This window comes from Podarcis raffonei, chromosome 5 (assembly GCF_027172205.1).
Source record: "Podarcis raffonei isolate rPodRaf1 chromosome 5, rPodRaf1.pri, whole genome shotgun sequence".
In the NCBI taxonomy this organism is placed as follows: Eukaryota; Metazoa; Chordata; class Lepidosauria; order Squamata; family Lacertidae; genus Podarcis; species Podarcis raffonei.
The window spans coordinates 905,151-925,711 of NC_070606.1; the positions used below are offsets into that span (position 1 = coordinate 905,151).

At 44.3% G+C, this 20,561-nt stretch overlaps 1 protein-coding gene across 11 annotated transcripts in view; it reads right to left on the minus strand.

Annotated features, from left to right (window-relative positions):
• Positions 1-20,561, minus strand: part of CCDC91 (coiled-coil domain containing 91) — a 157,002-nt gene that overhangs the window by 57,302 nt on the left and 79,139 nt on the right. For 9 of the 11 annotated variants that reach the window (XM_053387504.1, XM_053387502.1, XM_053387506.1 and 6 more), the window contains one exon: positions 2,016-2,123. The exons of the other annotated variants lie outside the window; for them this stretch is intronic. In XM_053387504.1, coding sequence (XP_053243479.1) covers positions 2,016-2,123 — 108 coding nt within the window. The remainder of the gene's footprint in view (positions 1-2,015; positions 2,124-20,561) is intronic. 11 annotated transcript variants of the gene reach the window in all.

A 20,561-nucleotide genomic window follows, 5' to 3' on the forward strand; every position in this document is an offset into this window, starting at 1 on the left:
CTGCATACTGTATGTCTAACTCAGTAACAGTTGCTAAAAATATTCCTATTGCACTGAAAAACTATGTAGAAAAGTCAATTTCTCTGGAAAAATGTGTAAGTAAAGCTTCCCTTTGACCACATTAAGTAATCCTTCACATACCATTCATTACATGGCTTCACTGAGCTGGTACATATAAAATGCTGCTCAGTCTCCTGCCACAAAGAGTTATATAAGGAAGGGTGATCTATGGATTCATTAACTCCCCCCTAACAACTCCTCCTCTTTAGTTTTACCACATACATTGTCACAAACTATAAGGAGTGCCAAGATACAGTTTACAACTATGGTTAGAAACAGGTTTGCAAACCCTAATTCCAGTATGAGTGGGGTGGGAGAGCTGAAAAAAAATTCTATCTGAAACCAAAGCGGCACATTGGTTGCCAGATGTGAAATATATTGGCATTCTTTTCCACTCTCCCACCCCACTATATAGACATTGCACTAACCAAGATTAGTTGTAAAACTGAAATGACAATGCTTGTGTGAAAGTGGAGGATTGAAGAGAATAGGTTTGCTTTTCACCCACTATTCTAGCCGGTTCTGGATTAAGCATCAGCAAACAGACCATTAATGAATTGAAACCGTGTTTGGTTGGGACACTTTGAGCCCTTGCACCTTTTATGTATGGTGCTTTGGATTTCTCATTCATTGAAACAGGGATAGGACTAAGCTGAAAGGCAAGGGTGGGGAACTGGATTCCACCAGCGGGCTGGATCCTTATCTCCAGCATGCCCTGCAGGCAAAGTTTAAAAGGTCGGGGGAGTGTAACCACCTAACATCTAATGTTACAATGGTACCAGATGACCAGTTTTCACCCACACAGCTTGCAGACAGCTGCATGTAGCATTTTGTAAAACAGCCATGCTAGGTGCTAGGCACAGGCATTTGCAGGTGCCCACAAATGCATTTTTGGCCCAGCTGCCTTTGTACCTGCTCCACATCTTATATCATATACAAAGCCAGGAGTGGAACAAATGGCTGTGGCTTTGTTCCAACAGCCTCACAAGCCAAATGAATAGGTGTGGTGGGTCTCATTAGGACAATGGATCAGAGGTTCCCTACTGCTGCCATAAGAGTAAAAATATTGATTTCTCACTAAAGGGCCCTCTCTGCCCAAAATACCACATGGCAAATCACAAATCGCCATAGTTAAGGACTACCTGGATAGCAAATTGTGGAAGGCTGAGGCTGTGCATGCACTATACCTTTAAAGCACATTTTTTTCTTAACCAACTACAATGCCCAGAATTCTTTCAAGGAGATACAGTGGACGCTCATGCTGTGAACGTGATCCGTGCAGGATGCACATTCGCAACCCGCAGCGGCGCGTCTGCGCACACACGGGTTGAGATTTGGCACTTCTGTGCATGCGCGACCGCCGAAACCCAGAAGTAACCAGTTCTGGTACTTCCAGGTTTCGGCGGGTCCGTAACCCAAAAAAACGCAACCTGAAGCATCTGTAATCCGAGGTATGACTGCACACTATATAAATTATAAATTATTATATAAAATGTGCTTAAAATGTTCTTTAAAGGTATAGTGGGTACCCAGGCTTACACAAAAGTTTAATTATTTCCCTCCAGACCAGTGAACCTCTCAACAGAGAGTTAAATTTAATTAAATAACAGTTCATTGTTGCACCCAATTTATCTAAACATAGCCATACTATATGCTATGGTGGTTCATAATAGAATTATTATTATAATCAAAGGAACAGAGTGCAGAATTACACAATAATTTCAATACACCAAAGGAAGCTTTGGACTTGAGTTTCTCCAACAGCAGTCATTTAGGCTGCACAGCAAGAAACATTTGAAATCCTGTAATGTATCTGGGATACAATATGGATACTTAAAATGCAAGAAAATCCACTGTACATTTAATATGCCCTTATATGTCTAAGTAGCTCTTTGAATTCTGTCCCAGATATACATATTTTTATATAAACTTTTGCAAAGAGACATTGCAATTACTTGAGCAATAAGCAGTTCTTCACACTTTTGTGCCTGTTTTTCAATCACAGATGCATACTGTTTTTCAATGGTTTCTTTGCGTTGCTGAACCGTAGACTGCAGTAAGGCCTGAAACAAAGATATAGCAGATTGGTATAAATGGAGAAGACAGTCAGCCTGCGACTATAAATGCATGCAAATAGAATTTGGTATCAAAGTACACCCACAGATATGCACAATTTCTAAGGCAAATGTTAATATTAGTCTAATGCAAGTTTTATATTTCTGCTAACAGAATTACATTCTTGCTTCTCATGTTCCTTATTAGAATCTTACGTTCGAATGACTGGTAACAGATAGGGAAGGTGAGTAGTGCTGTTAAACAGATCCAGTTCAGTGGGACCACACAAGACGAAATGCTTATGTGAGCCATGGAGGTGGGGGGGGGGGAGCCAGACATATTTCCCTGGCTGACAAAACTCCACATCCTCTCAGCACACACTGTTAGATCCCATGGGCCAAGCATGATCTTCACAACCACAAGTAAAAACAGATGGAAATTATGAGTTATTTGAAAACATAGAAGCAATGCCCCCAAAATAGTTCACGCACCAACTTGAAGAGATCAGACATCAGAACTGTGAACATTAAGAAAGTGCCCCCCCATAAACCCCACCAACATGCTAAAACAGCAGTATGACGCAAGCAGAATCAGAGCCATACCAGGCTCAGGTAAGCAAAGCAGGAGGGGGAAGGAATCAACCTTTGAAAAGGGTTATAAGAGAAGCAAGCTCATATTATGCCCAGCAATTTCCTTTAGTTGATTGCTAGTCTTAGCTCTGTCTCATCCTTCCTGCAGTGGCACCGTCTAATTCAAATTCTAATACCATATGCTATTTACATTATTCCTTTAAAACGGATGTTCTATCCACTCAAAAGATATAACACTATGGTTAAATAGGCAACATAATGTTTAAATAAGTTTGACTGAACTATTTGCAATTACAATTATGCTAAAAGAGGCTTATTTTATAAAAAAAAAGCAGATCCTTGGCATGCACAGACAGCCAGGCAAGCAAGCACAGCATTCCAAATCTAAAATAGATTTTTGGTTTTGAAAAATAAAATATGTATTTGGTGGAAAGCATTAGGCAAGATGATGCATATATGCAAACAGCCTAGAACAACAAAAAACCACACTAGTCATTGGCATTTTCCAATTACCTGTCTCAGCAAATGCTGTTAATACACCTATTTGCTGCCTTTTAGCACTGTACTTGCCTCTCATACCCATACAGTGGTACTTGCAGGCTTTGACAACGTAACTCACCAGGGCAATTAATTACTTCAGTTACAATGAGGTTCTCAGGTTTTGCAATTTTTGCGGCTTATCATCTCAAATTCAGAAGGTGAGGAGACAGGGCAAGAGCCAATCTCTCTGTAGGTTACCTGTAGTTATTTTATCAATGCTAATCAACTAAGCAGGGAACCAAGATGAAAAAAAGCTAAATTGTTTTTAAGTACCAAATCTCTTTCCATCAGCAACCCTTGAAGTCAATGAGAGAATGGATAGCCTGTTTCCTAAATTAAGGGATTACTACTTCAGGCTAGCAGTTAAATGATAACCATTCTCTGTAAGGGTTTATTTTTATTATTTCTAAGGAAAAGCTTAAAAGCCACCTTGCTGCTGAAGGTCATTGATAACACTCAGTGTTATCAAAAATAAGCAGCACTGCTTTCGTAAGTGAGCACCACTGAGCTTAGTGGAACTTACTCCATGGTAAGTTCCTACATATGCATAAGACTGGATTGATGCCACACACAAATGGTAGTCCTTAGGGTGCTGCACGATTCCTCCATGAAAAACTGCAATTCTTCTTTCAACATGGCAATAAAATCTGGTAGCCAGAAAGTTAAAACAGGCATCTTACTAGCCAAAATACACATTTCCCTACGCTGTAACATTTACGTCAAATAACAACAATGTAGGTGTTTAATATTTGAGCATATATAAAGCACATATATTTCTATGTAAAAAAGAACAGTCAAACATTTGAAGGGAAGTAGGAGATAAACAGCTGTAGAATGACCAATGTCAAATGTTCAGCAACTTGCAAAACGTCTGACAACACAATCCTATATATGTCTACTCAGAAGTAACAAAGCATTCAATTATATAACTCCATCAATTTCACCAGTTAATGGGTGTGCCTAGTCACATAAAGTAATGGTTAACAGTCTACAGTAAATGCATTGATCTCTTTCTCCTCTCTGCTAGCAAGTGGGAACAGCAAGCCTTGGGTAAGTGTTACATCAAAACCAGAGTTCATGGTTTATTCCACTTTAAGCAAACTGTGATCTAAAGCCAAAGTTGGTTGTTTTTTTACCAACAGTGGGGTTTTTTTGGTTAAGTAAACCACAATCCCTGGTTTGAAGTGGAAAGTAACGAAGCAGGAGCAATCTGTGTGCTTACAAAAAGCCATGATATGGATATGCAGTCAATATCCACAATTAAAATGCATATAATTTTGTTGCATTATCATGATAGGACTGGGCTTCACAGTTGGCTAGTAGAAACCAGTGCTTGGCTACAAAGCCCAACTGTAATTCTAGGTACTTGCAGCACATCTTTTTTCAGTAAAAATTAAACTTAGTTTTTCAAACACCAACATTCTTAGAGCAAACAAGCTTAGGGTAAACCTCTTAAGAGGTGTTTTGTTTTGCCAATTCAGAGCTATACAGTGCTACCTATAGTTACGAACTTAACTCATTCCGGAGGTCCGTTCTTAACCTGAAACTGTTCTTAACTAGAGGCATGCTTTCGCTAATGGGGCCTCTTGCTGCTGTTGCACCGCCGGCATACGATTTCTGTTCTCATCCTGTGACAAAGTTCTCAACTCAAGGTAACTCTTCGAGGTTAGCAGAGTTTGTATCCTGAAGCGTTTGTAACTCGAGGTATCACTGTATAGATTTCAAACCAAGCTAAACATGGGTAGTGCTATCTAACAGGAATATTATTAAAATTATCACATGTAAATAATAATAATAATAATAATAATAATAATAATAATAATAATAATAATAATAATTTCTTTATACCCCGCCCATCTAGCTGAGTTTCCCCAGCCACTCTGGGCGGCTTCCAACAGAATATTAAAATACAATAGTCTATTAAACATTAAAAGCTTCCCTAAACAGGGCTGCCTTCAAATGTCTTCTAAAAGTCTGGTAGTTGTTGTTCTCTTTGACATCTGGTGGGAGAGCGTTCCACAGGGCGGGTGCCACTACCGAGAAGGCCCTCTGCCTGGTTCCCTGTAACTTGGCTTCTCGCAGGGAGGGAACCACCAGAAGGCCCTCGGGACTGGACCTCCATGTCCATGCAGAATGATGGGGATGGAGACGCTCCTTCAGATATACTGGACCGAGGCCGTTTAGGGCTTTAAAGGTCAGCACCAACACTTTGAATTGTGCTCGGAAACATACTCGGAGCCAATGTAGGCCTTTCAAGACCGGGGTTATGTGGTCTCGGCGGCCGTTCCCAATCACCGGTCTAGCTGCCGCATTCTGGATTAGTTGTAGTTTCCAGGTCACCTTCAAAGGTAGTCCCACGTAGAGTGCCTTGCAGTAGTCCAAGCAGGAGATAACCAGAGCATGCACTACTCTGGCTAGGCAGTCTGTGGGCAGGTAGGGTCTCAGCCTCCGTACCAGATGCCCTGGACACAGAATTGACCTACACCTCCATGGACAACTGTGAGTCCAGAATGACTCTCAGGCTGCACACCTGGTCCTTCAGGGGCACAGTTACCCCATTCAGGACGATGGGGTCCTCTGCACCTGCCCGCCTCCTGTCCCCTCAAAACAGTAGTTCTGTCTTGTCAGGATTCTGGCTGACCGGACCCAAAGGGTGCTCATCAATGGTTCCTCTTCATCCTGGAGAAGAGTGACTAGTGGGGTGCCACAGAGTTCTGTCTTGGGCCCGGTCTTATTCAACATCTTTATCAACCACTGGGATGATGGACTCAAGGGCATCCTGATCAAATTTGCAGATGACACCAAACTGGGAGGGGTGGCTAACACCCCAGAGGACAGGATCACACTTCAAAACGACCTTGACAGATTAGAGAACTGGGCCAAAACAAACAAGATGAATTTTAACAGGGAGAAATGTAAACTATTGCACTTGGGCAAAAAAAATGAGAGGCACAAATACAAGATGGGTGACACCTGGCTTGAGAGCAGTACATGTGAAAAGGATCTAGGAGTCTTGGTTGACCACAAACTTGACATGAGCCAACAGTGTGACGCGGCAGCTAAAAAAGCCAATGCAATTCTGGGCTGCATCAATAGGAGTATAGCATCTAGATCAAGGGAAGTAATAGTGCTCTGGTCAGATCTCACCTGGAGTACTGTGTCCAGTTCTGGGCGCCACAGTTCAAGAAGGACACTGACAAACTGGAACGTGTCCAGAGGAGGGCAACCAAAATGGTCAAAGGCCTGGAAACGATGCCTTATGAGGAACGGCTAAGGGAGCTGGGCATGTTTAGCCTGGAGAAGAGGAGGTTAAGGGGTGATATGATAGCCATGTTCAAATATATAAAAGGATGTCACATAGAGGAGGGAGAAAGGTTGTTTTCTGCTGCTCCAGAGAAGCGGACACGGAGCAATGGATCCAAACTACAAGAAAGAAGATTCCACCTAAACATTAGGAAGAACTTCCTGACAGTAAGAGCTGTTTGACAGTGGAATTTGCTGCCAAGGAGTGTGGTGGAGTCTCCTTCTTTGGAGGTCTTTAAGCAGAGGCTTGACAACCATATGTCAGGAGTGCTCTTATGGTGTTTCCTGCTTGGCAGGGGGTTGGACTCGATGGCCCTTGTGGTCTCTTCCAACTCTATGATTCTATGATTCTATGATTCAACCTCAATACAGTGGTACCTTGGGTTACATGCGCTTCAGATTACATACGCTTCAGGTTACAGACTCCGCTAACCCAGAAATATTTTTTTTAAATAATTTTTATTAAGTTTCAGATTACCAAATTAAACACATCAAACCAATTAATCCAAATTATAACAATACATATCATGTAATCCAATTGTTTTCCAAATTATAAATTTTTGTGGGGGGTGCCCATGCTTCTTGATCGGCAGGAGTCCAATCCTCGAATATTTGTGCTGCTTTCATCTTAAGAATGATATTTCCAGTCCCCTCTTCTCAGTCCTTGTCGTTACTCATTTTCCTTTTCATTCACCTCCGAGTTGCTCCGCAAGTGGGTTAAAAAAACAGTCTTATTTGTGTTTCTGTATGGGCTTTGTACTGCTCTCTCGTAAATCACTCTCATCCAATAGTCCAGGCATTTCCGCTCGAGCAAGCAATCGCCAGTTTGTCGTTCCGATGAAATAGTCTCAAAGCTCGCTCTTTAACTTTCCCGACCTGTTGCATCGTAAATTAGTCTTTTTCCAGGAGGGCTGCCCCTTCCAGATCGCAATCTCCTCGAAAATAATAAATCTTCGGCTCACCCTCCCCAAGACGAAACCTCCTGCAACACAGGTCTCGTATCAAATCTCCATTCTTACTGCGTCACAGGAGAGCCCTTCTTTCCAAATCCTTCACAGAGTAAAACCTTTAAGTTCATATTATTCCCACACAATTCTAGTCCCATTTGCAATTAGTTGCTGTGACGGATCTTCTAAGAGGGAGGGTTATTAGGTAATCACATAGAGCAAAAAAATAAAGTCATTCCCCCCCCCTTTCATTTCCGTTGCATTCCATTCCACATACCATGTCTGTAGTACTTTGATGTAATCTTCCGTCTCAGTCTTCTTCATTTCAGTGGTAAAATTGTTAGCAGATAAGAACCTCCTGCCTCTCTTGAAGCATGTGCGTTATCTTTCACCAATTTTTTTCCTTTTAAGTAACGCAACTAGTTTCGCACCTGGAAGCCGCTTTGGAGGAGTTCCGAGGCCCGCCGAGGGTTGTGCACCCAGTGCCTCACCCCCTCCTTCTTCCGAACTGGGGGGTGATTTATGGCAACAGCGGGTGAAAACTGCATCTCTCCCCCCTGGAGAGATGAAGGGAGACTGATTTACTCCCCATAATCAGCCTCTAATTACCTCGTGCAGGCTGGATAGATGTTAATATCCGCCATCTTCCAAGGCGCCCCTAGCGCCCCACCGCTAACCCAGAAATAGTACCTCGGGTTAATAACTTTGCTTCAGGATAAGAACAGAAATTGTGCTCCGGTGGCGCAGCAGCAGCAAGAGACCCCATTAGCTAAAGTGGAGCTTCAGGTTAAGAACAGTTTCAGGTTAAGAACGGACCTCCGGAACGAATTAAGTACTTAACCCGAGATACCACTGTATACCCTAACCAATGATACTCCAATTTTATTTTTATTTCAGTTATTATTTATTGAAACATTTTATCCCATCTTCCGATTTAAAATTTCAAGAACCAATTAAAGGAAGGACAGAGTAAGAGAAGTACATTTTTTAAAAAGCAGCACACACCTAGAATAGAACCTGTAAGGTGATCAGGTGTCTTAAGGTGTCCAAATGCATAGCAAACAAAAAGACAACTTTTTAAAATACACAGCAGTTTATTGAATGAAGATTTATTAGATGACAGTAATTTTTTATAAATCACAAAAAAGGCACTGGGTAAAAGGATAAAAGGATTCCAGAAACATATAATAAGAAATCTTTAATAATGGTATGGGAAAAATACAAATAATTATTGGAATCCAAAACCCTGTGGCGGTTATCACCCACTGAAGCATTATCAGTTAAAATGTCAACAATGAAAGGAACATGGCTAACAGATAGAAATTTACTAACAGAACAAGAAGGAAAGTTAAAATTGTAAGATTATGATGAGATAAAGGAACATCTTCAGAGCTGGTTGCACCACAGGCAATTAAATGAAATCTTCAAAGAAGACAAGAGATGATTCACTTACACAGTTTCTAAATTCCAAAAGGGTATTATAGACAATCATTCCAAATCATTAAAGAAGGCGTACAATATACTGTTGGAATGGGAAACTAAAGATGAAGAAGTTAAATCAGTATTGATTAAGTGGGCCCAGGATTTAGGTTATAATATACAATTCGTGGGAGGACACCGAGCTTCCTGATTTACAGCAGAAATTAGTAGCGGCTCTATCTCTGGGGAAATGACTAGGAAAAAGAAGCAACCGGCCTCATCTCCACAAGTGAGCCCACAGCAGAAGAGAAAGCAGAGTAAAATGGACGATTTTGTAAGAGCACAGAACTCAGAACCTACTACATCAAATAGAACTCATTCCTAATTATATCCTGTTTTGTCATTCAATGCTTCCTTCTTCCAGTTCACTTAATCTCCATTTTATCATTTTATCATAATAAGCAGGACAAGAAGGGGACTGAGAAAAATGAAGATTTAATGTTCAAACTGATGGTGGTTGACTAAACTTGGCCCTAGAAAAGGCTCTTAAATTTCCAACTTGGCACAGCCTTCAATAGCTTTGCTGGCTAATCAAAGATACAATTTTGCCAAGTTTTAAATCTTGCACTTTAATCTATAGCTACATGCTGGCTTATAGATCAGGAAAAGAAACTGATAGTTTGATTTGTTGCTCAAGTTAAATAAAAAAGGTCTCCCTCTGATCAATGTGCCAATATTATGAGTGAAGGAGAAAATGCAGTTATGTTTAATAAAAAATATTAAGTAAAAGACCAACAACTATCAGAGATGAATTTTATTTCTTTCTTCATGGTCTGCCTTTGTCAAAGCTGTATACATGAACTCAACAGTCCTACAAATATTACATGTGGAGGCACAGGTTAGGAGCCATTACAAACTGCACTGTGTCTAGTGTCTCCAGCAATACAATAATGATAAATCCAGGAGCACATCTGGACAAAGTATCTGTTCTTTCAGAGGAATGTGACCCTGCCCAGAAAAGGCCACATGCCCAAATCCCAGGCCCACAAACCCCATCCGCACCCACACCCCACCTACAAAGTCTCTAGGAATTCAGCTTCAGCCAATTTGCCCTCATCCAGCCTACTACTACATCAAAGAACTGCATCCATGTTTTCCAATAAGATGTTGATGTTCATGGCAGCCGCTGATCGTACAAAGGTTGCCATAACCCCTGTGAGTGGTGGTTGACTCTAAGATTTATATGCTAAAGTAATTAGTTCTGCCACCGATCTGCTGGTAGTGAACTCTGGGGTCCAATCTTGGCAACACACATGGATTATCTGAGGATTTAAACTCATAAGACCTCCACAGGTAATCCAAGCTCACATCACAGATTCATACTTTCCGATGCAATGCAATACAAGGCAAAGATGGAATTGACTTTATTTATTTTATGAACATTTATCTATGCCAGCTTTCATGTGCAATAGCAAAGTGGTGTACAAAAAAGTCAGGTAAAACAAAACTGCAGTTCTGAACTAAACAACAGCTCCTGGAACATTTACCATTAGGTTTAAAATAAACCACCTGGTGCTAGTGGCCAGCTAGGGCTCAGAAAGTAAATGAGAGTTCAGCCAATGTCAAAATGGCATCAGTGTAGGCGATAGCCACAATTCTTAGGTGTGAATTATGGGTCGATGCACAGATGGGTTGATGTGGATAATACCAAGTTCTTGTCTTAAGAGTCAAAGTATCCCCCCCCCCCTTTCCTGGAAGACATGAGAATTACAAGAAACACCAAATTCAGGTGAGCTTCCTAAAGATTTGAAGGATTCAAGAAACATAAGCTCTCAGCCATGACAACAAACAAAAAATGAGGAATTTAAATATGACAATATTGTGAAATTTCACAAGCTCCTTTTTAATAATAATAATAATAATAATAATAATAATAATAATAATAATTTTTAAAAGGGTGTACTAATATAAAGTCAGAAAAAATGCTTTTTAAAGGGTTTGTGTTACTATGCCCCCACTCCCCCACTGAAAGCAGTATTTCAAGAGCAATCTTAAACTTGGGGGAGGGGCTGTTCATATGAATCAGTAAGATGTGAGGAATAGAATATACATTTCATATAGGATATGATCCATCCAGTGCCAAGTACTTTTTGATTCCAATAGGAGAGTTAAGCTTAAATCCTTTCCACTGAATTTGATTGAACATGAAGTGCTTATCCACAAACCACAATGCTTTTAAGAAGCTAAAAAAATAAAAAGAATTTAATATGTCTAAAAATAATTAATATGCCTAATTCTTTTATTTTGTTTAAACATTCTACAACTAAATGATTCCAAGCAGTCTGTTCTTTTGTTTTTACTTTTTTTTAAAGGCTACAAAAACTATACCAAAACATATGAGCTGAGCAGTCAGGTATGGAATACATTGTTTATACCAGTCTAGAATGCACCATAGATTAATATGCACTGCCTTTCAGTTCTGAATACTTAAAATGAAGAGCAAATAAAAATTCTTAGCAAACCATAATGTTCAATTGGTCAAACTGCAAAGTACTGGTCAAAGTCATATCATACATGTCAGAATTTACATTTATTGATAGGTGTCAGGGAACTGCCATCTGAGGCGCAGGAGGTGAAAGGGCTCACGGAGGGTGAGAGAGACCATTCAGCTGAGGAGGGAACCAGCAGGGGGAGAAGTGGAGTTCCAAGGGAAAGTGAGTCGGAGGGAGGGCTCAGAGACACTTCAAGCGAGAACAGTGGGGAGGTTTCAGGACCTCCTATAGGGACACCCACTCCTCGCCGGAAACTGTCACGCCGAGAGTCCAGAAGACGCGTTTCCGTTAAGGAGCTTTTATGCTGGAAGAAGTTCCGTAAACGCCCACTGTCCGATTCAACGAGCGACTGATGGAGCCATGCTTAAGGAGCTCCGTCACAGACAGAGGTTTGTGGACTTAGCCAAACTCTGAGGGACTAGGATTTTACGCACAAGCAGCTCACCATCCCATCACAGCAATCGGACAGTCCCTGAAAGCAGCTTGTGCAGAGAGGCATCATGAGCAACCCAGCCGGAGCCGGGGGAGCAGGAGGAGCTGGAGAGGGTCCAAGCCTGGAAGAAAGGTACAGGGTGTTGGAAGTCCAGCTAGCACTGCAAACGGCGAGGCTAGAGGAAAGGAGGGCGCAGGATGCAGAAAAGGCAAAAGGCGCTACACTAGCAAGAAAGATGCCAGGATTGGTGCAGAAGTTTGGGGGGGGGGACCCCAGGAACTACCAAGCCTTTAGGACAGAGATGCAGTATGCTCTCGAGCTGCAGTTTGATGACTTTCCCGACGAGGCATCGCGAGTGGCGTTTGTGATTGGCCATCTCGAAGGGGGGGCGAGAGACTGGGTCAGACCCCTGATGGCAGGGAATAGTGAAATGCTGAAGGACACGAGGAAGTTTTTTCGCGCCATGGATTTGATGTTTTCCAGCGAGATTGAACAGGGACTGGTGCGCAGACAGTTGATGGCTTGTAAACAGGGTAGCCGATCGGTTCGTGAGTACTGGACTGAGTTTACAATGTTGATACATAAATTGGGGTGGGACCTATCGGCGGAACCCATTCAAATGCTCTTTGAAGAGGGGCTTTCTTCGGCGGTGAAAGACGAACTTTCCCGGGCGCCCAGGGCGGAGTCTATGGACCAGCTGACCAAATCAGCGCTGACCATTGGAGCGCGCCAGGAGGCAAGAGCCTTGGAGAAGCGGGAGGGGAAAGGAGAGCGTTGGAGGGATTTCCGCATTCCAGAGATTCCAGAGCCAAATCTCCCGCCAGGAGAGCCGATGGAAGTTGGAACAGCGCACGCGCGCGCAGTTTCAAATCCCAGTGAAGGGAGGAAGAAGGAGGGAAAGAGCGCCAAGAAATGTTATCTCTGCCAGCAGCCAGGTCACTTTGCCAGAGTCTGCCCGCAAAGAAAGGAATGGCAAGGGATGGCGGGAGCTGTTGGGGGGAAGGAGGAGGGAGTCCAGGAGCCAGTAAAAGCCAACGCCTGGCTGCCACCGTCAGGGCACTGCAGCCAGGCCAAGGAGCAGTAAAAGTGCCCACTCCGGAACCTCCAAGGCCAGCCCTGGTAATAGAGGTGTGGCTAGAGCTGGCAAACGGATACCCACTAAAGACAAAGGCGCTGTTGGACTCAGGCAGCTCCTGTAATTTTATGAGTAAGGAGTTTGCAGCTGAACACCAGATACAGATACTCCCTTTAAGCAACCCCCTGCAGGTGACCACGATCGATGGGAGGGAGCTGTTGGGAGGAGAAGTTAGCCTACAGACCGTCCCAATGGTTATGAGGGTGGCCAGGCACACCGAAAGGATAGCGTTCAATGTGGCCACCCTGGGAGGGGCTCCCGTCATTTTGGGAATGAGCTGGCTAGCGTTGCATGATCCGCTAGTGGGCTGGCATCAGAGAGTGGTTTCCTTTGGGTCAGCACATTGCCTGGAACACTGCAGAGAGGGAAAGGTGCCAGAAGGGGCAAAAGCCTTTCTAGCAGGGACGGAAGTGGCGGACAAAGGGAAGGTGCCCAAACAATACGCTGACCTGAGCAAGGTCTTCAGCGAAAGGGAAGCAGATAAACTACCACCGCATAGAGCCTTTGACTGCCAAATTAACCTGGTCCCTGGGGCCCAGCTCCCCGTGGGCAAGCTGTACGCCATGTCAGACAGGGAAATGCAGGAGTTAAGGGAGTTTATTGATAAAAACCTGAAGAGGGGCTTCATCAGAGAGTCCAGAGCGGTGGGGGGGAGCCCAGTGTTTTTTGTGGACAAAAAAAACACGGATAAACCCAGGCTTGTAGTGGACTACCGGAGGCTAAATGCCGTGTCAGAACCAGTGACTTTCCCCATGCCCAGGATTGATGACATTTTGACCAGGGTGAGGAAGGGAAAGATATTCACGAAATTGGACCTGAGAGGGGCATACAACCTGATACGAATGAGGAAAGGGGATGAATGGAAAACCACCATGTTCACCCCTTTGGGGGCTTTTGAATATTTAGTTATGCCATTCGGATTGCAATCAGGCTCCGCATGTTTTCAATCGCTCATGAACCATGTCCTGGGACCTTTGCTCTACAAGAATTGCGTGGCCTTCCTCGATGACGTGCTGATATATTCAGAGAATGAGGAGCAGCATGTAAAGGATGTCAGGGAAGTGCTGAGCCAACTGCAAGCAAACCAGCTGTGGGTGAAATTGGAGAAGTGTCAGTTTCACACCAAGGAGGTGGAATTCCTGGGGTACCGCTTATCAGACAAGGGATTAGCCATGGATCCAGGCAAGGTCCAGGCGGTGCTGGAATGGAAGCCACCGAAAACGAAAAAGGATGTGCAAAGGTTCTTAGGGTTTGGGAACTTTTACCGTAAATTCATCAAGAACTTTGCCCACTTAACGGCTCCCATCACGGACTGTCTCAGCAGCAAGAAGAAATTCGTTTGGACGGCGGAGGCGGAGCAAGCATTTGAGGAATTGAAAAGGGCATTCGCTTCGGAAGAACAGCTCCTGCATGTGGATTTACAAAAACCCATGAGAGTGGAAACTGATGCCTCAGACCGGGCGGTGGGGGCGGTGCTGCTTCAGCCAGGGAGCAATAAGTCGGAATGGAGACCGTGTGCCTTCTTTTCGCGTAAGCTGAACAAATCCGAGAGGAACTACACCGTATATGATCGAGAACTACTCGCCATTCACGAAGCGTTCCGGAGATGGAGACATTTACTAATTGGCGCACAGCATAAGGTGCAAGTGTGTACGGACCACAAGAATTTGGAGTATTGGAGAACGGCACAAGTGCTCAACCAACGACAAGTGAGGTGGGCCCAGGAGTTCTCCAAATTCCATTTTGAAATTTGCTATGTGCCAGGTCCAGAAAACATCAGAGCGGACGCTCTCTCACGCAAACCTGAATATTTGGAGGGGGAGGGAGCGCCTGAAGAGAGACATATTATCCCAGAGGACCACTGGGTGTGTGGGGCAGCCTGGGTGGGGCAAAGGGAACTGGTAGAGGGAACGGTAAATGATGAATACGCCCAGAATAAGCTCAGAGGTTTAAGGAGAGAGGGAGAAGACCCCGGAGGTTTTGAAGAAAGAAACGGGGCATTGTATTACAAAGGGGCACTATATATACCCGAAGGGGAATTGAGGGGGAGAGTACTCAAACAGCTGCACGACAACCCCACAGCGGGGCATTTTGGGCAACACAAGACCATGTGGTTGGTGACCAGGGAGTTTTGGTGGCCCAAGGTGAGGGAGGATGTACGGGAGTATGTGAGAGGGTGTGACCAATGCCAGAGAGCCAAGGGAGAAAGGCGGGTGCCAGCGGGGTTATTAGAACCGTTACCCACACCAGAACGACCGTGGGAGGCGGTATCGATAGATTTTATGACTGATCTGCCTAAATCCCAGGGGAAAACCGCCATACTAGTCGTAGTAGACCTGTTAACTAAGATGGGTCACTTTGTAGCTTGCTCACATGCAGTCACGGCGGAAGAGACAGCGAAATTGTTTGTAGAACATATTTTTAGGCTGCATGGCGCCCCCTTGAGGGTGGTCTCCGACAGAGGGAAACAGTTCACGTCCAGATTCTGGAGGAAACTTATGAGCTTGTTGCACGTAGAGGTCAACTTTTCGACTGCCAGGCACCCTGAGACCAATGGGCAGGCGGAGAGGGCAAACGGTATCCTCCAACAATACCTGAGGTGTTATGTCAATGACAGAGAGAACGATTGGGTCGAAAAGTTGGCGCTAGCGGAATTTGCTTACAATAATGCGGAGAATGTGTCCACCGGGATGAGCCCCTTTTTGGCTAATTATGGGTGCCACCCCAGGGCGTTTCCAGGGGGAGGAGGGGAGAGATGGAGTGTCCCGGCCGCTGAACATTTTGTAGAAGAAATGGAAGCGATCCATCGTCAACTCCAACTCAACTTAGAAAGGGCCAAAGAAGAATATAAGAGGCAGGCAGACAAGAGCAGAAGGGAAGGTGAAACCATTAGGGTGGGGAGTCAGGTCTGGCTATCAACCCAAGGGTTGCCGTTCAAGGGGGGTTGCAAGAAATTGAGACCCAAAAGATTGGGACCATTTGAGGTCATCCAACAGGTCAACCCAGTGGCTTTCAGACTCCGGTTACCGAACCACATGAAACTGCACCCAGTATTCCACAGGTCATTACTGTCAACATATAGGGGGGAAGGTGCAGGGGTATCCACACGGGGGCCAGTCTTAGAAGAAAGGGAAAGCAGCAACCATGTGGCGGAAATCATCGACTCCAGGTGGAAGGGTAATCAGGTGGAGTATGTGGTCGCGTGGGAAGGGGAACCGGAGTCGGAAAACACCTGGGTGACGGCAGAGGAGGTCAGTGACGAGATCTTGATCGAAAAGTTCCACCGAAGGTTCCCCAGGAAACCTCAGCCAGTAGCGAGGTTCAGGAGGGAGTACATTGGCACCACCGACGATGAGGAGGAACTGGAAGGATTCAGGGAATCGGAGTTGGAAGAAGGAACAGACTCCGATGAGGAGGAGTACTTGGAAACCGGAAACAGCAACAGGTGGAGGGAAGTGTTCGAAACTTCGGAAGATGAGGGAGGTTCTTTCAGGGGTTTTGCTCCCTCGCCTCCCGCAGAGGAGGGGAGGGAAGGGGGTGAAGGGGGCCCTGGAGGGGAGGTGGATGTCAGGGAACTGCCATCTGAGGCGCAGGAGGTGAAAGGGCTCACGGAGGGTGAGAGAGACCATTCAGCTGAGGAGGGAACCAGCAGGGGGAGAAGTGGAGTTCCAAGGGAAAGTGAGTCGGAGGGAGGGCTCAGAGACACTTCAAGCGAGAACAGTGGGGAGGTTTCAGGACCTCCTATAGGGACACCCACTCCTCGCCGGAAACTGTCACGCCGAGAGTCCAGAAGACGCGTTTCCGTTAAGGAGCTTTTATGCTGGAAGAAGTTTCGTAAACGCCCACTGTCCGATTCAACGAGCGACTGATGGAGCCATGCTTAAGGAGCTCCGTCACAGACAGAGGTTTGTGGACTTAGCCAAACTCTGAGGGACTAGGATTTTACGCACAAGCAGCTCACCATCCCATCACAATAGGGATTTTTCCTTGCATTTTAAGAGGCCCACAGGCAAATGTCAAAAAAATCTGATACTGCCTGGTAAGCTTGAAGCCTCCACTGAACATTTTTGTTAATCTAATTTTCATCATCTCCTAGTGAAGAAAATTCACCATACCACTGATAAATTTAAATGTCAACAGCTAGAAACATTTCTGATACTTCTTAAATGTTAAGAATTATTGGTCAATGGCAACATTCACAAAATTTCTGACACATTTTTCTGGCACATAGGAAATCATCTGCCTTACACTGAATTAGACTGGTCCACCTACTCGAGTGATGATCACTCTGATCAAGGAAAGCCCTTGTCAGTCAATGTGGGGCAGGGTCTGTGTCTTTCTCTGTCCTATAACATGACATTCTTTAACTGGAGCTGGTGGGGATTGAACCTAAAAACTTCTGCGTGCAAGACTGAGCAAATGGCCCACATCTCTTGCTGATGAAGGAAATGAGATGATTCTTACATGAAAGCAAACATCAGGGTTATGCATATTTTTTTAAAAAAGAACAAAATAGTTCAGGCAAGCTGACATTTTTAGTAAAGTGGGCTGTGAGATAAATAAAAACAAGATGTTCACTTAAATTTTCAGAAAGTTTTCCACTCTTACTTTGACATGTGACTTAAAACTTTCAGTCGTGTTACTTTGAACTTTTAAATATTAATCCAGATAGAATTTCCTTTGGAAAATTCTTTTCAATAATTATTAATGATGGGAACGAAAGCCTTATGTGAAATTGGGTTTTTAAAAATAAATTTAAAAATCCACCCAACACTGTTTTCTGTATGAGCTCAAGGGGGGTTTAGACACATGCTTATTGGCCCACCAGCCTCAACCCACCTCACACAGCAAGCCTCCTTTGAATCTGAGAGGACTATCAAAAGCTGGGAATAGGGAAGGAGTAAAAAGAAAACCCCAAGCTCTTTCTTAATACAAAATATTAATTGAGATGTTCTGTAATACAGTATGGTCACACCACGGGTCTTATATTGATGACTATTGCTTTCAGATTACTAATAATGACTGAAAATAAGAATGGAGGGGACCAACCCAGATTACCAAATATATAACCTACTTTTAGCCTCTTTAAAACTTTCAATAGAATATTATTTACACAGGTACTAGGTACCTGAACAAAAAGTTTGTTTTCTCCTGCTCCAGAGGCTAGGGCCTGAACCAATGGCTTCAAGTTACAAGTAAGGAAACATCAAGAAGATCTTTATGTGAGTAAGAGCTGTCTGACAAGGAACGGGCTGCCCTGCAAAGAGGTAGACTAGCCTTCCTTGGAAGTTTTAAAGTAGAGATTGGATGGCCATCTGTCTTGGATGCTTTAGCTGAGATTCTTGCATTGCAGGGGGTTGGACTAGATCAGTGTTTCCCAACCGGAGGCCGTATCTCACCTTGGGGGGGCAGGATATTTCAAGGGGACCACACATGAAAATCACATAAATGGGGGGCCACAGCACGAGGCTAGGGGGCCACAGACCGAAGTGAAAAGTGAAGGGGGGAAAATCATTTTTTATTTTTTAAAAAATCCTGATTGGATGGCTATCTGCTTGGCTGATCACAAGCGGGTAAGGGGGTGGCCCACCAGGGCCTAGCGCTCCTTCTTGCCATGTGTGTTTTCTTAGAGCAATTCTGGTTTGTTTCTGGTGGGAGAGGGCAATTGCTGAGGCCCCTGTTTTGACCAGTAGGGCCTGCAATCCAGAACCCCCAGGTCAGGTAAGTGTGGTGGTGGGGTGGCAATGGGAGAGCTGCTTGTTGCTGCCACCAGTGCTGGGCCTGGTGGCAGCCTGGGCCTGACTCTTCACGGTGCAGAGTGCAATCCACCCCAGCGCCTAGCCGAATGGGGCCTTCGGGCGTTTTTCAGGGGGCGCAGGGCCCGTCAGCAGCATCAGCTTGGCTCTGCAATCCGCCCCAGTGCCTAGCCAAGCGGGGATCGTCTGGTGCTGCTGACCTGCTCTAGTAAATAAATAAGTGTCTTCTAAGAAGACAGCTGCAGTGAGTTCAGCGGGCCTTACTCCCAGGTGTGTGTGGGGGGCTATAGTGTTTTATCTAGACAGCCAAGGCTGCTCAGGATTACAAGATCTTTTTGCACCAGGTTAGGGAGGACCACTTCCTTTTTAAACTTCTCCCATATATACAGAACTCCCTGTGTGCCTTTTGGACTGTACCTGTAGGTTTCCCCCTCTGTGTCAAATAACGAGTCAAATAAGTGTTGTTTGCTCTTTATAATACATGGAAGATGGATCTCCCTTGAGAGTTTCTGGACTCTCCATCCTTGGAGGATTCTAAGCAGAGGTTGGATGGCCATCTGTCATGGATGCTTGAGCTGAGTTTCCTACCTTGGAGGGGGCTGCACTCAAAATATGACCCTTGAAGTCCCTCCCAGCTCCATGATACTATGTTTTTCTGCTTCAACAATATTTCATTATGTTCCTATCATTTTAACTAATGGAATTTTTTAAAAATTATAAACATACTATGTTCTATTTACAAACAAAACATTTAAACAGCTACCTTTCTACAGTGGGGCATGGGTGTAGCCAGAATTTTTTTTAAGGGGACTGACTTTTGTTGGGGGGGGGCAGAACCGCAGATTTGTATTAATTTATACTTTTTATAGTTTTGCGGGGGTAGCAAAATTACACCCATGGGGAGGGCACAGGTAGGAAACAAGGTTGGAAGGAGCCACAGTTGGAAAAAGATTGGGAAACATTGGACTAGATGACCCTTGCAGGGCCCCTTCCAACTCTACTATTCTATGATTCTAAGTAGATCATGAGCCAAGCAAAAGATTTCCAAGAGTTATATTTACTTTTCTTTACTGTTGTTAATTATCAAGGATAAAGGTTAAACAAACAGCAGCATAAAAGACAGAAATTAAATCATGTTAGGTTAACATGCAAGAGAAAAGTTGGCCATCACAGCACACGGTTCACTTAATTTGCTCTCTCATGTTTTAAGTGTTCTGAGTTTTCCTCAAGCTGTCTTATGCTGTCTGTTTGTTGAATAAACATGGGAATGGAAGGCAGCAGCAGTTTATGATCTGTGCAGTTTATGATTTATAACAACCTGATTCTCAATGGGGTATCAAATAGATACACACTCAAACTGAGGCTACACCTGAGTGAATGAGGAATAGTGGGTTCCCAGGAGTGGAAGCCATTAGGAATATATATGGGTATGTGTTTTATCACGTTGCTTGCTTGGTGCAAATGTTGAAGGTAAAAAAATTGTGTGTGTGTGAAGGGGTGCTGGTGCATGCTGACACCACTAAAATGCAGTGATGTGGTCAAGGGTGGAAAATAGGGCTTTGGTTGTATGTTAAAATCTTGGACCTCCCAAGTAAATATCTCAGAAATGCGACCCATTCCACAGACACGGCCCACCTAGACAGTCAGACTTCAATGTGTGGGTGAGTCAGTGGTCTCTGGAGCAAGGGTGTAGCATGGGGGTATGGGGGTGTGTGCATGTGTGCCAGGGGTGTCATTGCCCCAGGTGCACCATTTTTGAGTGGGTGCGAAC